Source organism: Rhinatrema bivittatum, chromosome 9, assembly GCF_901001135.1.
Source record: "Rhinatrema bivittatum chromosome 9, aRhiBiv1.1, whole genome shotgun sequence".
Taxonomy (NCBI): Eukaryota; Metazoa; Chordata; class Amphibia; order Gymnophiona; family Rhinatrematidae; genus Rhinatrema; species Rhinatrema bivittatum.
Genome location: NC_042623.1, coordinates 31,397,159 through 31,424,502, shown reverse-complemented (window position 1 = coordinate 31,424,502; position 27,344 = coordinate 31,397,159). Strand labels below are relative to the sequence as shown.

The following is a 27,344-nucleotide window of genomic DNA, read 5'->3' as shown; positions in this document are numbered from 1 at the left end:
TGCAAAGGCTTTCTTAGCTGGACAAAACCCAAAATTTGAATAGCATCCCCTACTGAGGGATAAATGTTGTGCACACAGCTCAGAGTGTGCAAGAAAATACATCTGGATAAAATTAGGTGGCATTGGAAGAGGGTGAGCACAGATATTGAGTGAGGACCAGCTAAAGTTATATGCAGAAGTGTAATCAGAAAAACAGCTGTTCTAAAGTCATCCAGGTAAAGTTACACATGCAGCTTTAGCCAGGTATAGTCAGCGGCAGACTTAGCCAAGTATGTTTAATTGAAGAGCCGGATAAAATTACACGCATAACTGTACCCTGAAAATGTCAAACTCACACTCGGGCCGATACAGTAAAGTGCGCTCAGGCCGAGTGCACCATTAGCCCCCGTTTGGATGTGCATTTTTGACACGCTATTTTTACCCCTTCTACAGTAAGGGGTAATAGCGCGTGGAAAATGTGCGGCCAACCCCCCCAAAATTAATAGCGCCCGCAACATGCAAATGCATGTTGATGAGCCTATTAGTTAGTCCTGCGTGATCCAGAAAGTAAAATGTGCAGCCAAGCCGCACATTTTACTCTCAGAAATTAATTCCTGCCAAAGGCAGGGGTTAATTTCGGCCTGCACCAGGAAAGTGTACAGAAAAGCAGAAAAAAATGCTTTTCTTACACCCTCTGACTTAATATCATAGCACTATTAAGTCGGAGGCCCCAAAAATTAAAAAAAAAAAAAAAAAATCTGCCCGCGGTCCGCAGGTTGAAAAACGGACGCTCAATTTGCCGGCGTCCATTTTCCAAACCCGTGGCTGTCAGCGGGTTCGACAACTGACGCTGGTAAAATTAAAGCGTCGGCTGTCAAACCCGCTGACAGCCGCCTCATTTGTCAAAAAGGAGGCGCTAGGGACGCGCTAGTGTCCCTAGCGCCTTTTTACGCGGGCCCTAATTTGCATACCTTTCCTTAGTGAATCGTGCACCCAGGAGAGTGGCCTGAGCACGCGTCGGGAGAGTGGGCGCTCACCGGCTCTCCCACACGGTTTACTGTATCGGCCCGACTGTTCTGTTGTCAGGGCCTTTCATTTTCTGTTTTACATGCTTTGACTCAAACAATTCCTAGATTTTCAACATTGAATGCGTCAGGGTAGGAGCAGTAGCTAAATGATATCCCTGCTGAGAGCATCAGTACTGATTCTGAGCTTTCCCACACTGGCACTGGCTGACAGCCCCCTCTTGTGCACAAATTCTCCCTTGTACTCAGCCCTTTTAGTTGGTCCTTCACTGCAGCTCTTCTCTTTTTTATCCTTTAGTCATTACCACTGGGTTGAAAATGAAGAACTGTACCTGATCACAGAGATTTATTAAATTGGATGCTTACTCCTAATCAATGTTCTCTAAGGATTTTTTGGGGAGTTTAAATGCATCCCCATCCTTTTTATCTTAAAACAGAAGAAAAAAGGGAACTCAGTTCTTTTTAACATGAATTATGCTTTTCGTTTACAAATAAGACATAGTAGAAGTGAAGACCAGCACAGAGGCAACCTCAAATGTTCTCGGTAATTTTGACTCCTTACAGTGGGCTATGGGCCTTCACGAGAAGCATAGTGAACTGTAACAAACCTGTATATTACAGTCCCCCCTCTAGCAGGGGTCCTCGCTGAGCCACGCTCACACCCGCTCTAGCTGCCATCTTAAAGGCTGCATGAATCTGCAAGGCACGCTCTATAAGAACCTCCCCCACAGTTCCCTCGGAGCCTCTTCATGGAGACATCTTGGCTCCTTGCTTTGGCCAACCTTGCACTTATTCTTGCTACAGTGTGGTCTTGCCTTGTCCCGGTTCCCTTTTGGCCTTCTTACCTAGCTTTGTTCTAGCGTGGCCTTTAGGCCTTCTTGTATTGACTATTTTCTCCTTGTATGTTTGTTGCCCTTGCTCTTTGTTCTTGGGCCCTTGCCTGTATACCTTGCCCTTATCCTTGTACTTGCATCCTTGCCTTGCTCTATTCCTCCTGCCCTGTTTAGGCTTCTTGTCTGCCTGCATGGTCTGTGTTCCTTGTCTTGTTTGGGCCTTTCCTATCTACTTGTATTCAGTCCTGTCCTGCCCAGTCCAGGTCCTCCAGTTGCCTCCCTTATTTATGTGTTCCCATTCTGTTCACTGTGGGTCTCTCACCGGCCCTCCTGTTTCCTGGTGGGTCTCCCAGTGACCTTTTTGTTCCTTGTGGGCCCCGGTGGCCTTCTGTTTCCTGTGAGTCTCCCTGTGCCCTTGATCTGTGTCTTTCCAGGCTTCCTAGTGGCCTAGCTCTCCTGGGTATTCCTTGCCCTGCACACCCTGTTCCAGTCTTGTGTCTCTTTATCTCCCTGTCCTGTTGGTGCACTCCCTGTTCCAGTGAGTACCCTGTTCCTTACTCAGTGCACCACCTTCAGAAGTCCTGCTTTTCTGACTACATCCTGCCATGTATCATGCCAGGAAAGTCTTGCCAGCCACTAGAATCTGTGGGCCCAACTCAAAAGAGAAGAGACTGGTCAGGCAGAAGAGCCCTGTACAGCTCCTGTAGGAGGAATCCTCTTATCCAGCTGCCCCAACTGTGACATGAACATTAGCTAAAAACTGAAAAGATGACAAAACTAGTGTCTTTTTAAAAAGAAGCGCAACTCTTTCCATGGAAAACTAATACTAACAAAAATTGGGCATGTTCTTGGGATAATGTATAAAAAACACAAGCAATCTCTGAAGATTGTGGGCTCATTTCAGGTACAACGTTTTGGCTGCTGGGAAAAGCCAAGTATCACCCTTAGCCTAGGCCCTTCAGTTTCTGACTTCCTGCATACAAAAGTCTTTGTGGAAAGATGCGACCTTCAGCAATATCTGTGTGCACAGTGAGATACAAAAGGAAGCTCTGGGTGATTCTTCCAGGAGCAGACTTCATTAGAAAATGATGAGATCACAGCTCCTGCGAGGCTCATCTGCATTCTTTGGCAGCAGGACTAGTTATGGGAGGGCAAGGGGAAAGGGAAGGAGAGCAACTGCCTGGGGCCCCAGTACCATAAGTGAGCCCATTAGAAAGGTGAATGAGGCAGAATTTGAGAGCACCTGGCCCTGGGTGGAAACTCTCTTTTAATTTTTGCCTTGTGTCCCAATGTGTCTAATGCTGACTCTGCTTGGTTGAAGACCTTTCTTTCCTTGCAGGGTCTCCTTTGTTAAACCAGCTGAATGTTTGGTTGCTTGGGCGTGACATGAACTTCCACCAATCGGAAGGCTCGCAGCAGGAAGGCCAACTGCATGCTGAGGCCCCGCAGTACTTCAATGAGGGGATCAGCCAGGCTCTGCAGGCTGGAGCAGACATTCAGCAGAAAGATGAACAGGGGCTGCAGAAGGCTGTTAAAGAGAGTCACCAGAAAGGGCTTAACCATGTGATCACCCAATGCGGTCATCAGTCCCACTGCCAGCACCTAAGCATAAACACACACATACTAAATCAGTCAGTTGCAGCAAAGTATGTGGGCATGGCCTTTGCCCTCTTATCTTGGGCATTACTAATGGTCAGTTACATAGAGCTACAAGACATATGCAGGACAGTACAAAATCAAATAAGAGACAGTCCCTTCTCCGGGGAGCTTACAATCTGGTCAAGCCAGACAGATAAGACTCAAGACCTTTTGCAGGACTGATGTAAAGTCTCAAAGGGACCACTATCTATATAAGAAATGTAAAGTGTGAGGTGGGTGGGCTTCAAGTAGGAGAAATGATGCCTCCTTCTATAGCCAGCAGTTTTAGGGGTCGGAGAAGGCCACCAGAGACACTTTAAGCTTTAAAAGCAATCTAAAAAAGGTGGGTTTTCAATCTGGCAAGAGAAGGAATGTGATGCTCCTACTCAGGAAAGCCATTCCAGGCATATACTGTGGAAGTGTAATGTCAAGATTTGAAAATGGAGGAGAACGGTACAGATAAGATGAAATGTAAATGTACTTTTTCATTTCCTTTCCTTTAGTCCTGCCAGCCCAGTCCAGACAAGTGGGTTATTGACTGACCTGCCAGCAGAGGGAAACAGAGAAAATAAAAGTTCAAAGCTGACTTCAATCCTCTCATAGGTGTCTGGTGTTGCCTTTAACTCTTCAGAATTCTATGATAAAGCTAAGGCAACCAAAGGCAATTGTTTGTTCTGGTTTCTAAATCACCTTCACAACCAAAACCTGATGCAGCCAAGAAACTTCACTTCATGGTCATTAACCAGCAATAAGGTAATCCCTACACCAAGGTCATACTTGCCACTAGTGTTCTGAACTTGTCAGACTGAGAGCCCTTGATCCTTGTGGCTTCCCTGGGTGAGTTCTGAACTGGACTGGTAAGACTAAAGGAAAGGAAATTAATAAGTAAATTTCACCTTCATTCTTGTCCATGCCAGACCAGTCCAGATAAGTGGGTCAAGCCCAAGCTCCACCCAGACTGGGTGAGAGGAAGCCATAATAACTCTCAGGACTTATGCATCCAAGGAATAGCCTTTTCCAACCTGTACATACACATCGAGATGCTTAGAGCAGGGATGCAAGGGAGAAAAGAGCACTGCCCTGCAATTATCCTCTGGAAAGACAGGTTCTGATTCTGCTTACAAGGAGTCTTGCACCCTTGTCAAGTGAGCTTGACAGCCCTCTGGGCTCTGTAAACTCTTGCTGGAGCAGGCTGAAAGCGCTGATATCCTTGATTCCTCCTGAACCAATGCCTTAGAAATCACTGATACAACAAAGACCTATCCAAGAAAAAAACTGGTCATCTACAAAACATCTGAAAGACGACCTAGAACAATCTTGAGAATGGCTGTCCCTGCCCTGGTGTACATCACCTGATTTTCTCACCATCTTAAGAGAGAAAAGCCTGATTTCAACAGAACTGAAACACTACCCTTAGAAGAGGGATAGTATAGGGAGCAGAGATACCCTTTTCTCTAACATTACTAAAAAAAAAAACTGACTTCAACAACAAGATTTAAAGAGGTGCCCTGAGGCTTGAGAGTAAGGGAGGCCAGATCTCTTCAAAATTAAGCTCAAGATCCAAGTCAAGTAGACCTTCCGCAGCAGAGGACTTGTTTTCTTGATGCCATGGAAGAAAGTATCCCATCCAAGCGGGTCCAGATTTAGGGCAAAACGTACTCTGGGCAAAAATTGTGGTTGGTGCCCCGCCCCCCCCCCCCCCCCCAACACACACACACACAACTGATCTCCAAATATTGGTTATATTTCTACTAAATAAGCATAACAAACAAACAAATAAGAATTTGCAAAGCAATTTTCTCAGTCACCTGTTTTACAACAAAACATTCACATTTCACAAAAGAAATGAATCACAGGCCTAGCCAGAGTGTTTGCAGTCCATGAATTTGGCAATAAAGCAGTGCTGATGCAGGTTCTCCTTTAGATCCCGATTCTCCATCAGTCCATAAATTTGGTACTTTCTCAAGTTTGGTTTCAACTTCTGGCATACTTAGGGTTTTCCATGACCAAAGATACAAGTGAAACCAGTTTTTCTCTCACTCACCAGTCATCCCCTCCTCCTGAATCGCCTTCTCTCTCAGCATTCACCCCCCTCTCCCCAAATCAGTCTCTCTCTCACTAGTCAATGCTTCCCTTCAAACTTATTTCTGCAGTCCCTCTGTCCAGCGCTGCCTCTATACACCACTCTGAATAATTGCTACTGTTTTATAGTTTGGCGTTTGTTGTAAAATACTTAACTTCCCCTTTTTTATGCTGTGACTAAGACAGGGATGGGGCCCAAAGACTCAAAGGGAAATGAGTGCAGCAGACAGAAGCACTGGCAGTGAGTGGCCGAAGATCCCGGCCTGCGGCAGTAAAGCAATGCTGCCAGGCGCCACATGGCTGTCATCACCTCCCACTGAAATGGCCGGCTCAGAATTAGTCTCATATTAGTCAGATCCATGGGGGCCACATGCACCAGAGTCAGCAAGCCGCTGCCCTACAGGCTCGAGACCTGCTGTGCAGAAGGGGGAGGAGACAACCTAAGGAAGGCGGGAGAGATATACGTTAGCGCAGTGGGGTGGTCTACTGCCATTGGGCTTCTTGCGCATCGTCACTGTGTGCTGAGAAATCAATGGTGTTGCTAGCAGTTCCTAGGCGCTGTGCAGCTGAGCTCATGGCGCCACAGGTGACCGCCCAGCTCGCCCACCCCAAAGGCCGGCTCTGCATCCGAGAGATGAATGAGAGAGCTTTCGTGACTGATCTTTGCCACAAGCCAGAGCCGGTTTCTGCCCTCTAGGAGATTTGTGAGTTATGCCTTCATCCCAGCCTCCTCTGGTAGAAGGACAAGATTAAAAGAATTGATCCCTCAAAGGGAGATATTGTCCCCTCCATAAACTGATTTTGCAGAAGTTTCAAACTCAAGTCAGGTCCATTATGTGATCCTCTTTCACACTACTGAAGGCTGTAACTCCTGAAACTAAGTATCCTCATTATATAGACTGGATACCGGCCATGATTCAACAAAGACAGCCAAAACTCTAAGCTCTTGTCTGCCTTTTTCGGCTGAAGAACTTGCTCATTTTGGAGCTTCGCCAAGCTGATCTGAAATCCACTCTCATTGATGACCCACTTCACTGCTAGTAGGACAGAGGCCATTTCTGCCAGTTTCTAGACTTCTTGGGTCTCAAGAGTGTCAGGTCAAAAAATGTGTCTATTCCACAGAACAAACCTCTGTCCCCACAGGAGAAATCGTGTTTAGTTTACATAGTTTATTAATTTACGTAATCTCCTTTTTATAGTTGAAATCAGGCTGCGGGGTTAGAACTCTACAATCTGCTGGAGACAAATAATACTAAAGTGCTGCAGGTGGCACAGATCTAATTATGAATTGATTTATTATTTATTTATAAAATGTATATATATTGCATATCCTGTCAAATAAAAACAAATAAAACCAATACAGTACATAAGAATAAAAACAATAAAATAAACAAAAAACACACAGCTAGCTTGCTACAGTCAGAAAAACAGTTGTTCTCTGTCTCCATCTGCTGGTGGGGGGAGTAAGACCCATGCGTCTTTACTGGTCTGGTGAGATGATGGTGTTTGCTATATGAGCTGCTGCTAGGAAATGCAGAGGAGCACCGTCTCAGACCAAATCTGATTCACTTACCAGGATACCTGAGGGATATTAGATTCCCTCAACTTGTTCACATCAGCTAATGGTGTAACATTGACTGCCGTCAACCAGGCTATCTTCTCCCAAGACAGAGACCAGGATTTCTGGAGTGCTAGATGGCTGGGTTTGGCCCTCGCCCTAGGACTTCTGTTCCTGCTTCAGCTGCCCTAGATCATAACTCCTCTCCTAATCTATAAAGCTCCACTGGGAACTTAGGACTAAAACCTTTCCTGGAGCAGACTACTCATAGCTACAGCACTAATCCACATGTCTGCACCATCTGCTAAAAACAGAGAAATACTGAAAAGATGAAGGTAATATCAGATGCACAGAGGAGTGAGGTCAACTTTGAGCTTTTTTGATCAGTCTGTATCTGCTGACAGGGGGGAAATAAGCCACTTGTCTGGACTGGTCTGACATGGACGATAAGAAAAAGCAGTTTTCCTGATGAAGAAAGTTTGGGAAGAGGAGAGAAAAGGTAATGAGAAACTGCAGAATGAATGCACTTTGAGTACAAGAAGTTTCTTGAGATTTTTCAGTTGAGGGTGGGCATTGCTGCATTAAGTTCTTTGCTTTATAAAGACCATCTTGGGTAGAAATATTGTTCCATGTACAAGGAACTTAGTCTCCATATCCTAAGAATATGTAGAAATAAGGGTCTATAAACAAGCTATAGATGACATTTTGTTATTGGATTGACTCAATAGTTGCCAGATGTACTGAGCTAATCCAATGAAAATGTAACACCTACAACCTGTTTGTTGCCCCTTATTTCTCTGTATCCTGCACAGCACAACTACTACTAAGTGGTAAAGAGTGAAAACCCTAAAATTTGGCATACACCCCAACATCTGAAAGTTCAGAAAGGAGGGACAGAAGTCATAATCCTCCACTGATAAGGCTTAAAGTCTGGGAACTTTCAAGTAGGAGACAAGAGAAAAACAGACCCATTTTGGCCATACTCAGAGGAAATCTGCCACTTAAGAGAAAGCTGTGCCCTAAGGGGTAGATTTTCAAAACATAGTCAGTTATCTAAGTTAGCTGTACAGACTTCTCTGGCTAACTTAGACAGGATATGCAACTGCACGGCTATGCATCTGAATATCCCCATATTTGGCGATACTTAGCCAGTTAAGACTTATCTGTCTAAATTCAGAGCAGGTCTAACCTAAACAGATAATCTATCCATCTAAGTCTCAACACCGCTACTCGGATGGATAACTTATCCAGCTAAGTAAGCCTCACCCCATTATACCCACTGCCTGCTCACAAGTTGTCTGGCTAAAAATTTAGCTGGATAAGTGACTTCTCCGGCTAGTGGAAGCTGCTGAATATAGCGGCCACCATTTAGCCTGATAAGCCTGACTTATTCGGCTAAGTGGTGTTTGAATATCAGCCTCTCTGTGTATTGTGCACAAATAAACATTTTTTATTGTTTAAGTCATTTATTTAATGCTTTTTAAGCTGCAGTTCTCTTGAACCCCTAGTGGCAGCCAAGTTCAAAGCAGAGTCACATGCAATGGGACCAACTGGTTCATGCAGTAGGTGTTTTGACATTTGTAATTTCATAGACAGTATGAGCCAATCTCATCCCATGAGCGACTCCCTTGCTAAGAGGGCTTTGTATAGAGAAAAGCAGAAAGAATATCACTAAGAATGCCTTGGCAATAAAATACGGTACAGATTTCCCTTAAACACAGAAAATCCTCTCTGTTTACTTATTAACCAACGGCAGACAGAATTTGGTGCATGCCATAAGGTAAAAGCCACCATGCCCATTTAAACTGGCCATTTTCTCTACCTACTGCAACACTGTGGTGCCAGCCTGAATTGACTCCCAGCTTTGCTCTCACTTCCTCACTGCTAATTATCCTCCTTGCCTGATCCTAAATTTGAGATGGAAATTTTCAAAAATTTACAAGTAGGTATCAGGTAAAAATGTCTAATTCAGTCCTTTGTTTTGGAGGGCGAGATATAATATTTCTCATGATTTGTTTGAACACTAAACAAAGGAGACTACAATTTGCTTCCTCCAATTTCAGCAAAAGAGAAAACCAGATAGGTAACATTGTTATGCTTCCAAGAGATTATCCCTTTTCCTGAGGCTGTTTTTATTTTTGTGCAAGAAGGATATACTATAAGCCAGTCTTAGAATATTCCCCAGCCAGTCGGGTTTTCAGGATATCTACAATAAATATGAAATGGTGCACTGCTTCCATTGTATACAAATCTAACTCATGCATATTCATTGTGGATGTCCTAAAAACCCAACTGAATGGAGGACCTTCTAGGACTGGACTGGAGACCACTGCGAAAGCAGCTCTAGCTATGTACCTGCTGTACACTCCTGTGCTTGCACGCTCACAAAACCAGGTCTTGGAGTAGTGGTGTACTTCTTTTGTACTTTGCTCCAACATTTTTCACACGTTCCTCTTAATTCATGGTGGAAACAATGTCACAATACTGAATGATGGGATCAGCAGCAGTATTACTTTGTGGTGGTGGTAGCTCTTATCCTTCCTTCCAGTGCTGTCCAGAACTATGCTGACAGTTCTCACAAACCCCAAGACCTTATGCGATGTTACTCCTGATGTCACTGGAGCCCTTCATGGCATTACAGCCTTCTTGCCCTTAGCTGCTCAGGGTCCTTGGGGACATGACAGGTGTCTCGTGCCCCAGGAGCCAGATATCAATAACCCACTAACCTGGAAGACAAACTTGCTGAGGAAGCTGATTGTTTCAATGAGGAAAACAGTGATGATGTTAATGAAGATCCTGAGTAACCCAAACACTTCTCTCCAGCCTCGACGAATCAACTTTTCTGAGCTGCAGACCAAAAACACTCACATTGCAATGGCCACCTGATAATAAAACTGCAAAAAAAAAAAAAAAAAAGTACGGTGCCTGTGTGTGGCTGCACTGTGAGTCTTAGAACAGATTTGCTCTGGTTATTGGTTACAGTCACATTGTGTTTCATGCACTGTTACTGCGCAGAGAAGCTGGACTACAACGCTAAAGATTCAGTATTTCATTATTTGAAATCACCAGACAGGATAGGATCATCACTGTCTAATTATATCAGCTGACAAAATCAGTCCAAGAACACATTCTGAGCTTTGTGCTCTATTTTCACTGTACAGAATCTGATGTGTAAAGAAAGGATTTAGCCATTCCAGTAAGAAATCAAAAAGAAGCTGCACACAAGCAACTGAAAAATGTCTTTGCTACAAAGTGGCTATTCTCACAAGCAGAGAAGCCCATTTTCAAAGACCCACTCATTGGACAAGATAACTGACTAATTTTACCTGGTTATCTTTGGGTGAATTTTCTGCGGAGCCTAGTCAGCTAGGTTTTCAGCTGAAAGTTTCCCTAAACGTAGCCAATCAAAATTTGAATGGCTAGATTTAGTGCGACTGGGTTCCCTGGTTAAATTTTGCTGGCTAGTACAGAAAAACAGCATTAGCCTGTTAAGTTTAAAAAACAAAGGACTATCTGGTAGCTAATCTCTGCCTGATATAAAAAACACACTGGCACCAGACATAAAAAGTGAGTCACCTGTACAACTGGGTTCCATAAGTAACATCTAAGAGCTTAGGGCCTGATTTTCAAAAGTATCTACACTCTTAAAAGATGGGTTCTACATGACTAAATGCACTTTACTCGTGTAAGTAGGCTTTTGAAAATTGCTATAAAACATAGTTACATTTACAGGTGTATTTCCTTTTGAAAATTACCCCTATTTGTATTCAAACAACTACGATATTCCTGTATCCTAACCTCTAGGGAACGAGATGGCTTCCCCTTTAAAGGAGCCTCCGTGAAAATGGGGTGTGAAGCCAAAATATTCCAGTGTCGCCTGATACTGGACGCAACTAAAGTAGATTTAATCGAATGTGGAAGTACACGTTAGTTGGGAGCTAGCAGATTTCCACATTCAAATAAATCCCCATTTTCACGGAGGCTCCTTTAATTACTTACAGTAGGGGCAAAAATATCAAGAACTTAGTTGTAAGAGCTGATTTACCTGCATTGACAAATGCAACCCAGTAAGACCCACAGGTTGGTCATTATACACATAATAACTGCGACATCTGTACAAACGTTTCTTGGGAACATCCAGTAACTCTCACCACCTTTAAAAGAACTTGGCTTACAGGCTGTAACACATCTAATGCTGTGTATTTCACTAAATGTAATTACCCCCTACTATATGTAGGGAGGACATCTTGTTCCCTAAAGGTTAGGATACAGGAACATCACACTTGATTGAATACAAGAAGGGTAAAGGTGCCAATCGTGAAGCACTGCCTTCAATTTGAGGAACTAGTTTGAACTATCAGACTCTGTGGCAATCCCCAAGAAGGGTGGGGATATAGCAGAGTTGCTTACCTGTAACAGGTGTTCTCCTAGGACAGCAGGATGTTAGTCCTCACACATGGGTGACATCATCAGATGGAGCCCAGCACAGAACACTTTTGCTCTAGAAACTTTGACTGGCACACTAAGCATGCCCAGGATGTCACTATCCACGCATCCACACTGGGACCCTCTTCAGTCTCATAACAAAGAAGTAAGAAAAAATAAAACAACATAGGAGAAACCCAACTACGCAGGGTGGCGGGTGGGTTTCCTGAGGACTAGCATCCTGCTGTCCTAGGAGAACATCTGTTACAGGTAAGCAACTTTGCTTTCTCCTAGGACAAGCAGGATGGTAGTCCTCGCATGTGGGTGAATGCCAAGCTACAGGCTGCTCCTGGCAGGAACACTGACCAACAGACACCTAATTGGGTGCCAATGGGTACAAAAACCACGGTGCTGTTGGCAACAGAGGGAGACAGCCTGAGCCTGAACAATGGAAAACTGGATTTACAGCTGAAAGAAATTTCAAAGGACAGATTGTCTGAAGCTACTGTCATGTCGGCCATTCTTGTCCAAACAGTAATGAGCAGTGGAACAGGTGGAGAGAACTCTACATCACAGCCTTGCAGATTTCGGCAATGGGAACCACTTGCAAGTGAGCTACCGAAGCCGCCATGGCTCTCACAGAGTGAGCCTTGACACAGCCTCCAAGCTGAAGACCTGCCTGTGCATAGCGGAAGGAAATACAATCTGCCAGCCAGTTTGACAGAGTTTGCTTGGTCACCGCAATTCCCAATCTATTCTTATCAAAAGATATGAAGAGCTGCACGAACTGCTGGTGGGCTGCTGTGCGTTCTAGATGGAAAGCTAAGGCCCTCTTGCAATCCAAACTGTGCAGAGCCTGTTCGCCCTGGTTTGAATGAGGCCTCAGAAAGAAGGTGGGCAGAACAATTGACTGATTGAGATGAAAATCAGTCACCACCTTAGGCAGGTACTTGGAGTGAGTGTGCAGGGCCACCCTATTGTGAAAGAATTTTATGTAGGGTGGATATGTCACCAACACCTGAAGCTCACTAGCTCTGCGCGCCAAAGTGACTGCAACCAGGTCAGGTACCTCAGATCACAGGAGCGCAGAGGCTCGAAAGATCATGCATGAGCCAAGCCAATACAACGTTGGGGTCCCACCACACAATGGGAGGCTACAGGGGAGACTTCAGCTGAAGCAAACCCCGCATAAACCGCCCCACTATGGGCTGCACAGAGACGAGTGTATTGCTCCCTGGTGGTAAGCACTGATGGCACTCAGGTGTACTCTGACTGAGTTGGTCTTCAAGCCAGCCTCCGAAAGTGCCACAAATAGTCGAGCAACTTCGGAGTGGAGCAGGCAAACAGATCAAAGCCATGACCCACACACCATATGAAAAACCTCTTCCACTTCAATCTGTAAGGCTTTCTGGTGGACGGCTTCCTGGAAGCTACCAGCACCCGAGACACATCACCAGAGAAGCCCAGGGGCCGCAGAACTAGCCTCTCAACATCCAGGCCATCAAGACTAACACCCTAAGGTTTGGATAGCATAGCCTGCCCTGATCCTGTGTGATCAAGTCGGGTGAGGTCTTCAGACTGATTGGTTTTCTGACTGACAGGTTCTTCAGGAGGGGGAACTAGACCTGCTTCGGCCAACAAGTGGCCACGAGAATCATGGCCCCCTTGTCCTGCTGGAGCTTCAAGATAGTCTTCATCACCAGCAGAAGTGGAGGATACGCGTACAGAGGACCTTGCCCCAGTGGCAGGCAAAGGCGTCCGAGGCTGGTGTTCTGTCTGACCTGAACAGGGAGTAGAAGTGGCTCACTTTGCTGTTGAAAGGGGAGGCAAAGAGGTCCACATCTGGGGTCTCCCACATGTGGAAGATGCGATCCGCCACTACTGGATTCAGGGACCACTCGTGTGGCCGGAACACTCAACTCAGGTGGTCTGCAACCACATTCTCTGTCCCGGCTAGATACATCACTTGTAAGAGCATGCCTCTTGACAGAGCCCAGTACCAAATCTGCACCTTCTCCTGACAGAGGTGGAATGACCCAGTGCCTCCCTGTTTCTTGATGTACCACACTGCCACCTGATTGTTCGTCTGGATGAGGATCGAACGGTTGGACAAGTGATCCGGGAATGCCCAAAGAGCGTAGCGGATTGCTTGCAGCTCCAGGAAGTTGATCTGGAAACGAGATTCCTGAGCTGTCCATCGACCTTGCGTATGGAGGTTGTTCACATGTGCACCTGCAGTAAATTCAACCTGAGATGGGGGAGCCTAGAAAGGAACCCCCCGCTCCAGACTGGAAAGATCTTCCCACCAAGCAGGGAGATCTGAAGAGGCTGCATAATGCAGATGCACGCACTGAGGTCCTTGGTGGCCTGCTGCCACTGTGACTGCAGTGTCCATTGCGACCTGCGCACGCACAAGCATGCCAGAATGGTAACATGGACTGATGCAGCCATGTGACCGGGAAGACGAAGCAAAAGGCGGGCAAAGACCTCCCAGCTTCGGCGGATCAAACTTGCAAGTGACAATGGAACAAGCACCTGATTGCGGGGTAGGAACGCCCTGGCCTGAGCCGTGTCTAGACGATGAAGGCCAGCTGTGGCGATGGGCTGAGGTGGGACATCGGGTAATTGATGACAAACCCGAGAGACTGTAAGCATCTGAATGGTCAACTTCAGAGAGCGAAGCGCCCCCTCCTGGGTGGTGCTCTTGACCAGCCAGTCGTCCAACTAGGAGAACATGTGCATTCCCTGATAGTGGAGGTGTGCTCCCACTAACCCACCTGGCCAAGGTTACCACCACCAGGAAAAGCACTTTCCATATAAGGTACTTCGTGTGGCAACTTTGCAGAGGTTCAAATGGGAGAAGCATGAGCTGTTCCAAACACTAGATTGAGGTCCCACGGCACTGGAGGCTTAGCCACCAGTGGACACAACCTGAGAAGTCTTCGCATGAAACGTGAGACCAAGGGATGGTGCGAGACTGGCAGACCATTGTGCAAGTGATGATAGGCCGCAATTGCACTTAGATGAACCTGCAGGGATGTCGTCGATAGTCCAGATTGAAAAAGCGAGTGTAGCTCCCTCCGCATGGAGGGGGTACAGCGCACTGTCTGGGAGAGCAAATGGACTAACTGTATTCACTGTTGCTTGAGGCTCCATTGCAGGCGTTGCATGTGGAGGCAAGTGTGAGGAATCACGTAAATGGATGTTGCCATTTGGCCTAGCAATGTCAGGATCGAACAGGCAGAAGGGCGCCTGCAACGCATCAGCTGCGTTGCTAGGGATTGAAGTGTCTTGGCTCGGTCGTTCGGCAGAAATGCTTTCCTCACTATTGTGTTTATCAATGCTCCAATGAATTGGAGCACCTGCATGGGCCCGAGATTGGACTTCTTGCAGTTGATTAGGAATTCCAGGTTCTCCAAGCACTGGATTGCCGAGACTAGGAGGTGTTGCAATTGGGCAGCGCTCGACATGACTATTAGCCAGTTGTCCAGGTATGGAAACAGCTGAATGCCATGTTTCCTCAAGTGGACCACCACTACCACCAGACACTTTGTAAACACTCTGGGCACAGACGAAAGTCCAAATGGGAGGACTTTGTACTGGTAATGACAGGCATTCACCTGGAAACATAGGTAATGCCAGGACCCAGGGTGCATTGGAATGTGGGAATAAGCATCCTTGAAGTCCAGCAAGCATATCCAATCATTGGGCTGAAGGAAAGGCAGAATAGACATGAGAGATGTCATGCTGAATTTTTCCCTCAGTAAGAATTTGTTGAGGGCCATAAATCCAGGATAGGGTGGCGCCCCCCTCTCATCTTGAGGATGAGGAAGTACTGGGAGTAAAACCATTCGTTCCGCTTGTGAATGGACACCTGCTGAATCGAGCGGTATCGGAGCAGGTTCCAAACTTCCTCCTGGAGCAGAGTCATTTGGTATCTGAATCCTGGGCCTTGGATCAGATGCAGAAGGGAGGATTTGCCTTTGAAGCTGAGGGAGTAGCCTTCTTTGACAATGCAGAGTACCCAACAGTTGGAGGTGATCGTTGCTCAAGAGCTGTAGAAAAAGTATATTCTTCCCCCCTACTGGAAGTTATGGCAGGGACCCCGATATTCTCAAAAACCTTGCTGATTCTTGGGTTTGGTGGACTGAGGCAGGCGCTCTTGTCGTGGCGCCCATGGCCTGCCACAGCTAGGAGGCTGTTGGGACTGTTTCCTATTAGGGTGACAGGTGGAGTACACACGGAACTAGCGCATGTGTTGGTATGGACGGCAGTAGCTTGAGGGATACTGTCTATTGGTGCTTCGCTGCTTCCCCGGGAATATGAGAGAGGACAGCCATGTTCTGTTCCTTCAACTGGGAGACCGTCTCCTGTAGCTTGTCGCCAAGCAAGTTGTCTCCCTTGCACAGAAGATCTGCGAGCTTCTCGTGTGCATTTTCACGAACGGCGCCAAGCCAACCATTGGGCCGCGATCACTCCCACCGACGTTCGGGCTAACGTGTCAAAGGCCTCATAAATTGTTCCCAGCAGATGCCTCAGGCCTTCCTCTAGGTCAGTAAATGGCTGCGGGGAGCCTCCTCTGAGGCAGAGTGGATGAGGTGGGGCTTCAAGGACTGCAGGCACTCATATAGGTATTGGGTTATATAAAATTGGTGCTGCTGTATCTTCACATTAAGCATGCCCACCTAGTATGTCCTCTTCCCAAAGTCATCCAGATATTTACAACTGGCGGGGTGTTAGAGTGCAGATGAGTCTTCTTGGACCGCTTCATTGCGGACTCTACAACCACCGAGGCATAGGGAAGCTGCACCGCATTGTAATAAAGGCAACTGTCTCATCCTGAACTTCAGGTCAGTCTTCCTAGAGGTAGGTTGAGCCAAGAACAGGAAACCCCACATCTTTTCCATTACCACGTCCAAAACCATATGGGACGGCAAGATGGTGGGCTCCACTGGAACTTCAAATATTTTGAGAATGCTCATAACCTCTGAGCAGGGGTCCAGGATCTTCTTTGTCTTGATACCTAGTCGAATCTCCACCTTCTCCACGAATTTTGAGTAAGAAAGTTCTATTAGGGGAGAGAAGGGTTCCAGCTGCCCCTCCGAGGGGATCCCCGTGGAGGACCCTGGAGAAGAAGGGGGGAATCATCCGGTGCAGAGACTGGTTGAGGCAAGATAGGGGGATGCTCGCCATGGTGCTGCACTGGGGTGCAGTCCCCAGGAGATTGTGGTGGCAATCTATTTGGTCGCAGTGAGGCAGTCCTGAGGAGGACTAGACAGACCCTCATCTGCATTCTCCCAGGTGTGAAAGAACTGTGAAAGATTCTGGGAGATCTGAGTCATGGGCCTGCAATGCTAGTGTAGCCCTAACTGATTTTATTTCTTGCCCCCCGCCCTTGGTGGAGACCGCTGCCTGAAGGATGTCCGAAGTGGCCCTCGGATGCCCCTTGTACTCCTCCCTTCGATAAGACTTGAGTCGCTTTTGCAGGGGCTCTTGCAATTGAGGAAAAGCCCTCTTGCATTTGCAGAGGAGGAAAGGTCCAAGAATACTTGCTCTGATGAGCTAGAAGATAGCTGTTCCGAGAGGGGCTCAATATCGGACATCTCCAACTCAAGAAGTTCTCTTTGTGGGAAGCCCCATTCTTCCGCTAGTTGCCTCTTGTGTTTGTGAGGATCTGCAGGCTGGGGCGTGGAGCACTTTGGAATTCATGCTTCGGGCACCGTCGACTGTGTCGATCTTTTCACTTGCATCAGTTGCATCAGGGTTTCATATGTCGGGCGGGAAGAATGGCGCCGATGCATCGGTCACGCCTGACGCATCTCTGCATCGATCATCCATGGGCTTTGCTGTCAGCGTATGCATTGGTGAATGCACCAACAGCGCTGAACTGGATTCCTTGCTTGGAGTGTGTGCCTGCTTAGAGGCCTCAGACGATGCATGTGTGATGCATCTCCTGATGCATGCTGCTTTGCCACTCTGTCCTGTGCCTCCGATGCATGGCCCACTGTGCCTGACGGCCCCAGAGGTTGTAAGGAGGAAGCCCTTTTGGCAAGGACCCTGAGAGGAGTGGGAGGAGTGTCAGTCCAAGCCTTCCTCTAGCAACTTGGCGATCTTCATGGCCCTCTGCCATGGGGGACATACGGACGCAGTGCCAGCAGTTAGCCTGGTTGTGGTCTGGGCCCAGGCATAAGTAACAATAACTGTGGCCATCCGTTGCCGATATAATTTTGCCACACTGGCAAAATTTGAAGCCCAGGGCGTGCAGAGGCATGGTAGCACCAAAAGTGCTGTTCAAGAGAAAAAATGTGGTCCAAAAAACTCTGAAGAAAGATTCCGAGAAAAAACTGAGAGGATCTCTGTAAAGCCCCGTGTGCAGCTCGCAACGTGGAAAAAAGAGCCTGAGAGAAAGATGGTGCTGCGCGGGAAAAACAGAACAGCCGCGCAGCTGCACAAAGCAAAGCTCTGTGAAGCTCCATCGAGGCCGCCCTCTAATGGACGTCCCAGACAACATGGCTAATTCAACCTGCTTATCGACGGGGAAAAAAAAGGATTTCTACAACCTTTGCTCATACTGAAAGACCTCATCCTCTGGTCTCATGCCTGACAGCGAACCCAGGACTTGCACTGAAATCCTGTACCTATTCAGCGGTTTTATTTACACAGTGCACACATGCATGAGACTCTTGCTGTTGAAGTGAGACAGATATTGTGGCAAGATTCTGAGGGTGGGGGGAACACTGGAATATGTGTGGAATAACAGGTAAGAGAAGCACCAATGCCAACAATTACCCACACAAACAGATATTACTGACCTGTCTGCAAGCTGCATCATGTAAGCCTCCTCAGTTTCTTTTCGCACCCGGAAATAGTGCTTATGTCCATAGTCAAACCGATACATGTGGCTGTAAAATCCCAAATAAAGAGAGGGAAAACATACATAAGAAGCTGAAATACCTCTAAATTTGCTCTTTCCCAAAAGCAGTAGGTACCGCGAGGTCCAAAACGCTGATGTTTCAGGCCAGTTCTTTTTGTTTCCCACAGGCCGATGCAATAAGGTGCACCCAGCTTAGCACATGGGTTTACCTGCAGTTGGGTGCATGTTTTGGGTGTGGAAGACTAGCGCTCGATGCAATAGGGAGATTAGCGCATCCAAAATGTGCACCCTAGCAAATGCGTACCCAATAGTGCCCATCACTTGTAAATTCCATGGAGATGAGGTCATTAGCTATAACCCCTGCGAAGCAAGAAAGCATTGGGCACCCAACGCACACTTTTTAACATCAAGAATTTAACACCAGCTCCGAAGGTGGAGTAACGTTAACTCGCAGTCAAGGGCTCATGAGAAACTTTAAAAAATATGGTCCTCTGTGTTGCAATAAGTGTGTCCTCCTCCCTAGAAACATCCTGACTCTTAAATTTATTGCTTGCAGTAGAGAAAAATAATTGTATATTGATTTGATCAAAAAGAAACCCACTTATCTTATGAGCTCACAATTTAGATGTCTGTAGCAATGGGCACCTGGTATATTACACTTCAGTAACATCAGCAAAATAACCAAAAAGTAGCGGAATCAAAATGGACACTTGTATTGAGCACCCATTGCAATCGTGGGCACCTGATGCAATATATTACTTTGAGCGCTACAATCGCACAATTCTCCCTTTGTGTGCCTTTTTTTATGCTTCTCTGATTTCCCTCTCATTTAAATATTGCATCAGGCACACAGGGGATATGAACGTGCACGAGTTAGGCCAAAAGGTGTTCAATACAAGCGCCTGGTTTGAACACGAGTCTTACTGTATCAGCCTATCAGTTTGCCAGCAAGGCTTTTCTCTGTATTCCTTTCCTGTAAGGCTTTGGGGATCTGAGCATACAGCTTCTTCTTTAGTAAATCTGCTGTTATATTGTGGCACACTGGTGAAAAATACAGTGTCAACAGAATACAGCCTGATTCTGTCAGGACCCAACATCACACTAAAAAACAAGTGTACACAGTGAAATGCACACTACTTGGCTAAAAGCATTTATTTATAGAAAATGTCAGATCCAACAGCACAAGTTAAAATCCCAATCTGTTTCATGGTATATACAGCTGCTTTAGTCTTATTTATATGACAACATAAACCAGGAGGTGGTAGAACAAATGACAAACAAATATAATGAATACTCTTCCCCAAAGAGCTTATGGAATAAGTGGGAGCCTAAGGCACAAGGAGATGGATGAAATAACTTTCCCAAGGTCCCAAGGAGTGTCAGTAACAGGAGTAGAACTTGAATGCAGGTCTCCAACAGCCCACTTCTTCCTCTGAGGTTTAAAACCTGAAGCATGTTGGAATTTTGATTTGTATCTGTTTGTACTCTTGTAGTGTTAGCATGTGTAGATGGGGACAGAAGCGGACCGACCACTGGCTTGCCATTGCTATCAAACAAGCTGGCATTGCCCAGTGATGCCAACTCCTGAAAGAATCATTTCAGGTCCCAGTGCATTTTATTGTGTAGTACATGGATTTAAACTGTAAACCAGTGGTTCCCAACTAGGGGTCCATGAGACCATTACAGGGGGTCCACCTGAAGGGAGACAACCAAAATGCAATTGCTGAGAAATAGAAGAGGCTGACCTCACCTCTAAGGCTCCTGCTGCCTAATCCCACTGTGTGATCCCATACTGAGAAATGAGAAATTACTACTTACCTGATAATTTCCTTTTCTTTAGACCAGACAGATGAATTCAGAACCAGTGGGTTACGCACCTCTACCAGCAGATGGAGACAGAGCACAGCTCACATCATAGTATATATACTCCTGCAGTGACATCAGCCCGCCAATATTCTCTTCAAAAGCCAACTGTGGACAGACTAGCAAAAATGTGGTTAATAACAAATAACCATTTCAGGACTCAGCGAACAGGAAACACTGAGCTCAGACAGAGAATGTATCAACACTATCTTTGAACTGGACTAACACTTATCAGTAACCCCTGAAATCACAATCATTCGGCAGCCAAGGATGGGTAGCTGAATTCATCTGTCTGGTCTAAAGAAAAGGAAATTATCAGGTAAGTAGTAATTTCTCATTTCATCCAGACAGATGAATTCAGAATCAGTGAGATGTACCCAAGCTACTCCCAAATAGGGCGGGAGACTGCCTCCGGTCCAGTCAAAACTGCCTGTGCAAAGGCTACGTCCTCCCAGGCCTGCACATCCAGATGATAATACCTGGAAAAGGTGTGAAAGGAGGACCACATCACAGCTCGGCAAATGTTGATGGGAGACAACAATCTAACTTCCGCCTATGTCACTGCCTGAGCCCTAGTGGAATGAGCCCTTACCTGACTGGGCAACAGCTCACCAGCATCCACATATGCGGCCATGACTACCTCCTTAATCCAGTGAACTATTGTAGCCTGTGAAGCCGGCTCACCCTATTTACTTCCACCGTTGAAGACAAACAGGCAATCCGCCTTCCTGAGAGGTTGCGAAACCTCCAGATGCCTCACTATAAGTCTCTTGACATCCAAGGGTCACAACAGGTGATATTCCTCCATATCTCTCTTCCTATCCAGAGACAGCAAAGAAATAGATTATAATCAAGTGAAAATCTGAGATTACTTTTGGCAAAAAGGAAGGAACAGTAAACAGTTGTATCACCCCCACAGTCACTCGAAGGAACGGATCCTTGAAAGACAAGGCCTGCAGCTCAGATTCTATATGTGTAGAACAAATTGCCACAAGAAACACCATTTTCAATGTCAATAATTGCAAGGAAAGGTTACACATCAGTCGAAAAATAGGGCCCGCTAAAAAATCCAAAACCAGATTAAGACTCCACAAGGACACCAGTAACCGCAAGGGAGGATGAAGATGTTTCACTCCTTTCAAGAAACGGGCCACATCTGGATGAGCCAAAAAGGGACCACCATTCACCTAATCCCTAAAACAAGCAAAAGTCGCTATCTGTACCTTTAAGGAATTGAGGCCCAACCCTTTATTCAATCCATCCTGCAAAAATTCCAAAATGAGCGGGATCCTAACTGAATGAGGAAGCACGCCTTGATCTTCACACCAAGCCTCAAACACTTGCCAAACCTGCACATAGGCTATGGAAATGGAGAATTTTCTTGCTTGTACCAAGGTGGCAATTACCGCAGCAGAATATCCACGCTTCAGCAAGTAAGCCCTCTCAAGGACCATATTGTATGACAAAATCAAGTCAGATTTTCATGAAGAACAGACCTCTGCTGCAACAGATCCCTGTGCGCCGGAAACCAGAGAGGAGAGTCTACCAGGAGCCTTCACAGATCCACATACCATGGCCTCCTAGCCAATCTGGTGCCACCAAAAGCACCAAACATCTGTGACTCATGACCCTCCAAACCATTCTGAAGGCCACGGGGGAAAGGCTTACAGGAACTTCTCCTCCAACCATTCCTGCACAAGAGCATCGATCCCCAATGACTTTGGATCTCTCCTGTGACTGAAGAATCGAGGAACCTTTGTATTGTGAGAAGTCGACAGCAGGTCCAGAAATGGAAGGCTCCAGCAATCCACTATCAGCTGAAACACCTTGTCTGACAACACCCATTCTCCTGGGTCCAGACTCTGCTTCCTGAGAAAGTCTGCTCTTACATTGTCTTTTCCTGCAATGTGCAAGACTGAGATTTATTTATTTATTTATTTAAAGTTTTTTATATACCGATACTCGTTAAGAAAACATCACATCGGTTTCCATACAACATGAATTTAGTCAACGTGGCTTTACAGTGAAACTGATAATGTAACTGAGGGGAGGGGGAGGGAAAGGAGGGGGGAAGGGGATGGGTAAAACGGGAGCTATGGTATGCATACAATAAACACGAAACAAAATTAGATACATATGTACAAGTTATATACAATCAGTGGAACAGGGAGGAGGGGAGGGGAAGAGGGGGGCTGAGGAGGGAAGGGGGGGAGGGTAGGAGGAGGCAGGGGGGTAGAGGGGAACAAGCGGAGGGGGGAGGGTGAGATACATGGGAAGGCGGAGGGGGGAGGGTCAGAAGGGTAGTTGAGAGGGGATGGGTGAGGAGGTGGGGGGTATGAGAAGGGGGTGTAGGCAGAGAAAGGTATCATGCGTAGGCGTGCGTGAACAGCACGCCTACGCATGATACCTGAAGATGCACTTCCACCCATTCCATAAGTCGATCTATTTCCTGCGACATCTGCTGGCTATTGGTTCCTCCCTGACGAGTGATGTAAGCCACTATCATTGCATTGTCAGATATTATCTGGACCACTCGACCTTGCAACCTGTTGCCGACCTGTAAGCATGCCAGATGGACCATCCAGGCTTCCAGCTGATTGATGTTCCAGAGAGACTCTTCTGCACTCCAGCACCCTTGCGCTGTCAGTTCCTGACAGTGAGTACCCCAACCTTGGAGGGTCGCATCCACTGTCGTAGCCAATCTGGTGCTTTTAGGGAAACTCCCTTTCTTAGATGATCCACTTGTAACCACCACTGTAGTTGAGAGCAGATCTCCATCGGCAGGTGGAGCCGAATTAAATAGTCCTGAGAATGTGGGCTCCAACGAGATAGCAGAGAACACTGAAGAGGATGCATATGCGTCCTCGCCCACAGCACCACTTCCAGGATTGCCACCATCAGACCGAGCACCTGTAGATAGGACCACATGATTGGGCATATTGTGTTCATCAACAGTTGCACCTGCACCAACAACTTCTGAATACAACACTCCGGCAGGAAAATCCTGCCCTGCTTTGTGTTGAACCAAACACCAAGATACTCTAGCGACTGAGATGGATGAAGACTGCTCTTGGCGAAGTTCACTACCCAACCGAGCTCCCTCAACAAGGAAATCACCTTGTGCATCACCAGGAGGCTCTCTTACAGAGACTTGGCCCGAATCAGCCAGTCCAAGTACGGATGTACCAGGATCCCATCCTTTCTCAACTCTGCCGCCACCGCCACCATAACCTTGGAAAAAGTTCTGGATACAGTGGCTAGACCAAAAGGCAGCACTCAAAACTGATAATGATGTCCCAAAACCGCGAATCACAGAAAACGTTAGTGCTCTAGTCGGTTGGGAATATGCATGTATGCCTCGGACAGATCCAAGAAGGTCAGAAATTCCTCCAACTGCATGGCAATTATCACTGAGTGCAATGTTTCCATGTGAAAAATCACCCGCAAATGATGGTTGACCCCTTTGAGGTCCAGGATGGGACAAAAGGAGCCCTCCTTCTTGGGCACAATGAAATAAATGAGGTATCGACCCGTATTTTCTTGAGATGTGGTCACTGGAACCACAGCCCTCAGACTGAGGAGCCTTGACAATGTAAACTCCACTGCCTGCTTCTTCTGTGGGGAGTGGCAGGGAGACACCATGAACAAGTTCTGAGGAACACTGTGAAACTCCAGCACATATCCATCTTGTATCACTTCCAGGACCCACTGGTCTGATGTGATTTCAAGCCACCTCTGATAAAAGAGAGAGAGGCAACCCCCTATCTCCTGTTCCCGGGGGTGGGTCAGCACACCTTCATTGGGAGGCTCGGTGGGCTCCACTACCTGAGTCTGCACCCCGTTTGGGCTGTCTGGGAAGAAAGGACTGAGACCTACCAAAATATTGAGTTCTCTGAAAGGTTGCTCCGCTGTAGGGTCGAAAACACTTGGATCCCCTAGCACGACCTCTCGTGCCAAAGGAGTAAGGTGCCTGCTACTTATCCTCTGGCGACCGAGGAACCGGGGACCCACTCCACTTATTGGCCAGTTTCTCCAACTCGCTCCCAAACAAGAATAAGTATTTAAAGGGCAATTTCTTAAGGTTAGCCTTGGAGGTCGCATCAGCCGACCAATTTCTCAGCCATAACTGATGCCGCTAATATCGAAGCCACCCCTCTGGCTGAGGTTCTGACCAAATCTCAGCCTGCATCTGCCAAAAAAGGCGGCTGCTGGCTCCATAACTGCCCTGGAATTCACTCCAGATTCATCGACCTCTTGAGAGAGAAGTAAACAAGAACGAGCCACCAAGGAACAACAAGAAGCTATCTGTAAGGTCACTGCCACTGCTTCAAATGCTTGCTTAAGGAAGGACTAAATCCTTCTATCGTGCACATCCTTCAGGGCCACTCCTCCCTCCACGGGGATAGTTGTCCACTTGGAGAAGGCACAGACAAGTGCGTCCACTTTTGGAAAACGCAAACGCTTTCTCCCCACTGGATCCAGGGGGTACAGGCCTTCCGAGACTTGACCCCCTTTGAAATTAGCCTCCGGGGCACCCCACTCAAGATCAATCAATTCTTGAATGGCCTCCAAAACAGGGAAAAAAGCAAGAGGCTTTACACAAAGAAACCAAATGGGATTTTTCTTTGGCTCAGACATAAAATCAGCCCCTAATACTCCCAGCATCTTTAATGTCTGGGAAATCAGAGCCAGTGAGTCATCTCTATGAAAGAATCACAATATAGTCCTATATGGTTTCAGGGCCAGAGGAATTTCTCCATCCTCCAGAGAGTAAGGATTGACCTCATCAACCGTGCCATCCAAATCCCTATCGGGAAGACCTGCTGCCAATCTAGATGTACTTCAGTGCTTAACAGCAGCAAGTGAGCAGCAAGTGAGAGGTCACCACCTACGACTCTGAACTGGTGAGGGCTGAGGAATGCGCCTGAAGAAAGGATTGCAATCCTTGAAAAAAATTCCAAAAGGTAGAAGGATCCATGCCAAAACCAGAAGGCACCTGTGCCATGCCCACTGAGCTACCTTCCCCCACTGACGAACCAGTTAAGGAGTTCCAACGTCAGGCATCCCTCCTGTCATGTTTTTTTACCCAGGCTCTCATGAGGCTGGGAAGAACTAGGTTTAATGAAATCAAATGAAGGTAATTCTCCCTGAGCCTTTAATCTGTGCTGGCACAAGTTAGAAGGAACACCAGGCTGAGATGCCTGAATATGACAGGCAGAACAGAGGGAAAGGTGCTTAGGTTTTTAGCTATAGGCACCATCATTTTATCGGTATGCTTAATAGAAGGCTGAAAGGTGTGCATCCAGCTGAATTTGCGCTGTAAAATATATGCGTCCAAAATTTAGGCATCCCAAACTTAGGCATCCAAAATGTAGGTGTTCCAAACATAGGTATCCAAACCCAATGCAGCCCAAATTTGGCATACAGGTAAGCGCATGCCTAACACAGATGCCACTACCACCTGGATGCCCAAGCAGGGGTCCAACTAAGAGTCCAAATCCTGGACACACAACCTGGATGCAGACCCAGGCGCACTTGAACGAATCAACGGTCCTGAAGAGGGCAGCCTAACGCGCAGGAAGAAGAGCGCAAAAACACCGCCACGGCCTACCACACGGCGCACAGAGAAAAAGCCTAAAAGCGTGGCCTAACTCAAAAGGGCTGCTCAACCTGCCAGGCTGCTTACGTCCCTTAACCTCCCTTGTGGGCGGGAACGAACGTCGTATCGGCACACTGAGACTCCTTCTCAGTCTCGTTTTTTTTTTTCAGCCCATTCCAGCTGAGTACAGAGACTGTCTCCGGCTGCAGGGGAAGAGGACATATACCATCACCATCCTGCGCCTGCTGCCTTTCAGCTGTTTTAACAGCTAAGTCCATGCTGGCTGACAAATCTAGCTACTGAAACAAGGCACTCATCTAAAAAGTCATCGGATAGGAGGCGATGTCCTTTCGTGGATTACAAACTGGTTAAAAGACAGGAAACAGAGAGTAGGATTAAATGGTTAATTTTCTCAGTGGGAAAAGGGTAAACAGTGGAGTGCCTCAGGGATCTGTACTTAGACCGGTGCTTTTCAATTATATATATAAATGATCTGGAAAGGAATACGACGAGTGGGGTCATCAAATTTGCGGATGATACAAAATTATTCAGAGTAGTTAAATCACAAGCAGACTGTGATACATTACAGGAGGACTTTGCAAGACTGGAAGATTGGGCATCCAAATGGCAGATGAAATTTAATGTGGACAAGTGCAAGGTGTTGCACATAGGGAAAAATAACCCTAGCTGTAGTTACACGATGTTAGGTTCCATATTAGGAATTACCACCCAGGAAACATCTAGGCATCATAGTGGATAATACTTTGAAATTGTCGGCTCAGTGTGCTGCAGCAGTCAAAAAAGCAAACAGAATGTTAGGAATTATTAGGAAGGGAATGGTTAATAAAACCGAAAATGTCATAATGCCTCTGTATCGCTCCATGGTAAGACCGCACCATGAATACTGTGTACAATTCTGGTCGCCGCATCTCAAAAAAAATATAGTTGCGATGGAGAAGGGAAACCAAAATGATAAAGGGGATGGAACAGCTTCCCTATGAGGAAAGGCTGAAGAGGTTAGGGCTGTTCAGCTTGGAGAAGAGATGGCTAAGTGGGGATATGATAGAGGCCTCTAAGATCATGAGAGGTCTTGCATGAGTAGATGTGAATCGGTTATTTACACTTTCAGGTAATAGAAGGACTAGGGGGCATTCCATGAAGTTAGCAAGTAGCACATTTAAGACTAATCGGAGAAAGTTCTTTTTCACTCAACGCACAATTAAGCTCTGGAATTTGTTGCCAGAGGATGTGGTTAGTGCAGTTAGGGGCGGATTTTAAGAGCCCTGCTCGCCTAAATCCGCCCAAAACCGGGCGGATTTAGGCGAGCAGGGCCCTGCGCGCCGGTGAGCCTATTTTACATAGGCCTACCGGCGCGCGCAGAGCCCCGGGACTCGCGTAAGTCCCGGGGTTCTCCAAGGGGGGCGTATCGGGAGCGTGTCGGGGGCGGGCCCGGTCGTCGCAGCGTTTC

At 46.7% G+C, this 27,344-nt stretch overlaps 1 protein-coding gene across 1 annotated transcript in view; it reads right to left on the bottom strand.

The window, feature by feature from the left end:
- Positions 1–1,012: 1,012 nt before the first annotated feature.
- LOC115099412 overlaps positions 1,013–27,344 on the bottom strand; it is a 103,258-nt gene continuing 76,926 nt past the window's right edge. Inside the window, exons 9-11 of the mRNA XM_029617043.1 lie at positions 18,353–18,442; positions 9,842–9,962; positions 1,013–3,439 (exon numbers count right to left, since the gene is read on the bottom strand). Coding sequence (XP_029472903.1) covers positions 3,188–3,439; positions 9,842–9,962; positions 18,353–18,442 — 463 coding nt within the window. The 3' untranslated portion in view covers positions 1,013–3,187. The remainder of the gene's footprint in view (positions 3,440–9,841; positions 9,963–18,352; positions 18,443–27,344) is intronic.